This window comes from Primulina tabacum, chromosome 5 (assembly GCF_025594145.1).
Source record: "Primulina tabacum isolate GXHZ01 chromosome 5, ASM2559414v2, whole genome shotgun sequence".
NCBI lineage: Eukaryota > Viridiplantae > Streptophyta > Magnoliopsida > Lamiales > Gesneriaceae > Primulina > Primulina tabacum.
The window spans coordinates 18,263,834-18,268,802 of NC_134554.1; the positions used below are offsets into that span (position 1 = coordinate 18,263,834).

Below are 4,969 nucleotides of genomic sequence, written 5' to 3' on the forward strand. Positions count from 1 at the left end.
TCCTCAATTTTAGTCAAAGAAAAGGTCCATCCGTTGCCAACATCCACCGTATCTTTCTCCCCATATCTCTAAGCTTTCACACACTTTATAACAACACAAAACAAACCATTCACAATATTTTCCAAACCATATTGCTCAAACTCAAAGCATACGTTTTCACAAAAGTTTAACTAACCAAGAGCTCCCTTCCCAAAAAAAGTCCAAATTTACCAAGAACAATGGCTTCAAGTTTTCTTATCCCTTTAACCATATTATCATTACTATCGGTGATTTCAGTGCAATGCGTGGAGTTGGACGTCGGCCGAGACGACGGATGGGCAATTCCTTCGACAAAGAATCAACAATTGTACAACGATTGGGCTTCAAGTAACAGGTTCAAGGTTAATGACACCTTGAGTAAGTACTGTTAGTTTTGCATGCTTTGTTTTACACACAGAAATATTTTAATCGTAACATATAAAGTAGAGTACAATAACATCTCTCGTTTATTTAAAAATATTTTCATCTCTTGGAACAAGCGATCAAATCGAAATTTTTTAATATTAAGTGCAGAGCTGATGACTATACTGATTGAAACTACTTAAAAAGTTTTATATCACAATAAGTGTCATCCTAAGAAATTTCGTCAGAGTCAGGGAAAAAAAATTCAAATTTTTTATAATTTAAATTGAAATTTTTCTTAGAATTGTTGATAGAATAACAAATCAAATTAAAAAGTAGAGCGTAAGTGTTATGGAAGTGGTCATACGCATTTTTGTTCCAATTTATTAATGTTTTAGCGTGTTTGAGAAAACTACATAGCAGAAAACTAGCATTATTTTTATTGGTTTCTTTTGGGAAATGACTAAAATGATAGCATTAAAAAATAGAAATATTTGAGAAAATAACTTTGGTTAAAATTCATTTTTAAAAAATAACGTTCTCCAAGTATATTTGAATGTTTTCAAATATATTTGAGAAGTTCATTTAAAAAAAAAATTGACTAGTATTTTGCTAACTATCCCATTAAATACCTCTTTATCAATCGATAAACTCGACAAGATCATGCGAGAAATCCATAATCTTCAACTGGTCGGCCTTTGGAAATCATCAACTGTAGGGTTCCGGTACCAGAAGGATTCAGTGTTGGAGGTGACACAGGAAGAGTACGAAAAATGCCGATCGTCCCACCCCATATTCTTCTCCAACAACGGCAACACACTCTTCACCCTCGACCGCCCGGGCCTCTTCTACTTCATCAGCGGCGTCTCCGGCCACTGCGAAAGGGGACTCAAGATGATCATAAAAGTACTCGAGCTTGAACCCATCACTCCACCAGCAAATCAATCCTTATCCTCGCCTAGCAGTGCCAGCAGCAATGCCCTTGGTTTTGCTGCTTCTGGGTTCATGCTGGTGCTGGTTTTCATGGTTCTCTAGTCGTATACGGGTACCATCCTTGTGTGATCTTGGGGGTATTTCAAAGGGCATTGTTGTTTCAGAATGTTGATCTTGGCGTTCTGTTCTTAGGGCTTCTATGAGAACTGATATTTCTTTAAAATTTTCAGATTGTTGAATGCATTCTTTTTCACGTGATATAAAAAGAAATGATGATTATTAGAATATGGGAAGTTAGCCGCTGCTTTATATTTGTTACTACGTGTTGGAATTTGTTCAAAACTACAAATGAAGAAAAGGATAGTAAAAGGTGCATATTAATATCAAGATGATGCGTTTGTTCCTATTTTGGCTATCCTATTTTTAATTCAAACGTTGCGACAAATTTCAAGGGTTGCGATGTTTACTGTTAAAAATTAAATCTTTGATCACAGTTGAAGTCCTGGACTAAAACCAAACATCATGTATATGTGTTGGTCCCACGTACCACAACATGAGATAGTAATATTAAAATAAAATATAAAACTGGATACTGAGATTTACGTGGAAAACCCCTAAAAATTATTATGGTAAAAACTAAGGGCAAGATAAAAAGAATTCCACTATAATATTTTATGGTGTACAACCACTCACTGTGTTGAAAAAAGCTCGAATTGAATACTTGAATTATGAAGGAATGCATCTATCTATCCAAATGCATATTTCAAAGTTGTTGCATAACAAAAACCTGGTCTTTGATTATGCTCACACCACACACATCATTTAAATGCCAACATCCAACTAACAAATTAAATTTGTCGATATTTATCATATTTGGAGATTTGATTGAATCAAACATATCTCCACACATTTTTTCAATCTTGACATTCCTTGTTGTTTTTGTTTCCGCTATGCTACTTGAGGATCTACACCACTCAAACTTGTCAATGTTTACTCGCTTGGTCAGAACATCAGTCGTGTTATCTTTTGTATGGATCTTCTGCATATCCACACTTCCTTCTGTCAGAATTTTTCTCAAAAATCATGTTTCTACGTGTATATAAACATGATAAAGAATATGTGGAAACGAATCGAGTGTTATCTTCAGCCATCGAGAATTTGTAAGTTTTTTGATTTCCTTCTGGTTGAAGCCTTCTAGGCACTCAACACTCTCTGTAGATGGTGTATTTTATTCTTACGAGGTGTGTGATTAGGGACCTTAATCGCTGCTATTTATAGGCATCTCATACCATCAATGAGTTATTGGTGGAGCTTGATTGTCAAAAGAAGAGGCGCATGTGCGTCTCAATTTTCTAAAGTTGAGGCAACGTACACATCTTTTGTCAAAAGTTGTAGGCAATGATCGTCGTCATTTTCTATACGTTTATTTTATTCTGATATGAGCCATTTTTCTTACATTCTCCCACTTGGCTCATATATCTCATTTACCTTAGGAGAAAATAAAACACATGAATCATGGGGATATGTCATCTAAAAGCGAGTATTATCTTCCATGCATTACAATGTATTATATCTCTTAAATCTGTATAACTTAATGAATAAGCCTTATGTTTATTCGAGGTCCAAATTTATTGATATACCTCAAATCAATGAAAGTGTGCACAACAAATATGGGAAAAAATCACATCGTAGTTTTATTAAATTTGTTCTTACAACAAAATTACATGAAGGAACCAAGTCTCATTCTTTCTGTATGATTCTTAAATTTCAATGGTGGCATGCCTTTAGTCAAAGGATCTGCAATCATCAATTCAGTGCTAATGTGCTCGATAATTAATTTCTTATCTTTAACACGTTCTCGTATGGCTAAATACTTAATGTCGATGTGCTTACTTCGACTACTACTTTTGTTATTTTTAGCTATAAAAACAGCAGCTGAATTGTCACAATATATTCTTAATAGCATAGACATAGAATCCATAATTCTAAGCCACGAAATTAAACTCTTCAACCATATACCATGAGAGGTTGTCTCAAAACAAGCTACGAACTCTGCTTCCATAGTGAAAGTATCACTCAATGTCTGCTTTGTACTTCTCCAAGATACAGTTCCACCAGCTAGCATGAAAATATATCCTGAAATGGATTTTCATGAATCAATGCAGTCAGCGTACTCTGAATCAGAGTAGCCAATTACTTCCAAATTCTCAGTTCGTCTGAACACAAGCATATAATATTTGGTCCCTTGAAGGTACCTCATTACTTTCTTTGCAGCTTTCCAGTGGTCTAAACCTGGATTACTCTGATATCTTCCAAACATCCCAACAACAAATGCAATGTCAGGTCTAGTGCAAACCTGAGCATACATCAAGCTTCCAACAGCAGAAGTATAAGGAATGTTTTTCATTTGTTCCCGCTCTGAATCATTCTTTGGGCATTGACTTAAATTGAACTTATCTCCTTTCACAATGGGAGCTATACTTGGTGAACAATCTTTCATCCGATATCTCTCTAAAACTTTGTTGATATATGTTTCTTGACACAGACCTAGAATACCTCTAATTTGGTCTCTATGTATCTTAATGCCAATGACATAAGATGCATCACCCATATCCTTCATATCAAATTTTTTATAGAGAAATTGTTTCACCTCATATAACAAACCATTGTCATTGGTTGCAAGTAATATATCATCCACATATAGAATAAGGAACAAATCTTACTCCCACTGACCTTCTGGTATATACATTGATCCATGATGTTCTCTACGAATCCGAATGAAGAGATAACATCATGAAATTTCAAATATCATTGACGGAAAGCTTGTTCCAATCCATTTATAGATTTCTTAAGCTTACATGCCAACTGCTCACCATTACTAGAGAATAATCCTTCAGGTTGTTTCATATAAACATTTTCCTCTAATTCTCCATTGAGAAAAGCTGTTTTTGTAGAGCCCAAAATCCATACACGTAAACTCATGCATTTATTAAATTGTTAAAGTATTTATTTAATTTTAAAATGATTTTTAACAATGCATGATTTATGTTTTGCATTACCTTAAATTATTACATGTTTATTTGATGCACGTTAAAACGTTTTCTTGAGTTTTATGTTTCAGATGAATATCGATGCGGGATCGGGAAAAGAGACCGGTGACGATTTAGGCGATTTATGAATAAAGAGGTATTTTATTTCAGTCAAATTGGTATTTTAAATGATTTATAAAATTTTAAGTATTTTAAAGCCTAATTTAATTTATTAGGTGCTTTTAAGCTTTTCAAAAATATTAAATTTGAATAATTGGGGATTTTAAATCTTAAAATTTGACACACGTGTGTTTTATTAAAATTAGGGGTTCTGGTATAATTGGTGGTGGATTAATAATATTGGATTAGTATTTTAATTAACATGTTAATTGGTTATTATCTATTTTATTAGTCTAATTAACCCCCTAGTTAACTCCCTAATCACACACACACTCTCATCGGCGCACACACACACCTTGTGTTTTATTCTTTTGATAGGAAGACTAGAGTTCTTGAGTTCCTCCAGCAGCCAAACCCATTCCTCTACAAATTTTTCATCAGCCTCACGTTTGATTAGTAGCAAAACCATGCCACAAGTTGTCCAGGATTGGTTCTCGCATCTCATC

At 34.2% G+C, this 4,969-nt stretch overlaps 1 protein-coding gene across 1 annotated transcript; it reads left to right on the forward strand.

Moving 5' to 3' along the window:
* The first annotated feature begins 1,044 nt into the window (after window positions 1–1,044).
* LOC142544215 (early nodulin-like protein 5) lies at window positions 1,045–1,416 on the forward strand. Its single transcript, XM_075651273.1, has one exon. The coding sequence runs from the start codon at window positions 1,045–1,047 to the stop codon at window positions 1,414–1,416; it is 372 nt and encodes a 123-aa protein (XP_075507388.1).
* The last annotated feature ends 3,553 nt before the right edge of the window (window positions 1,417–4,969 follow it).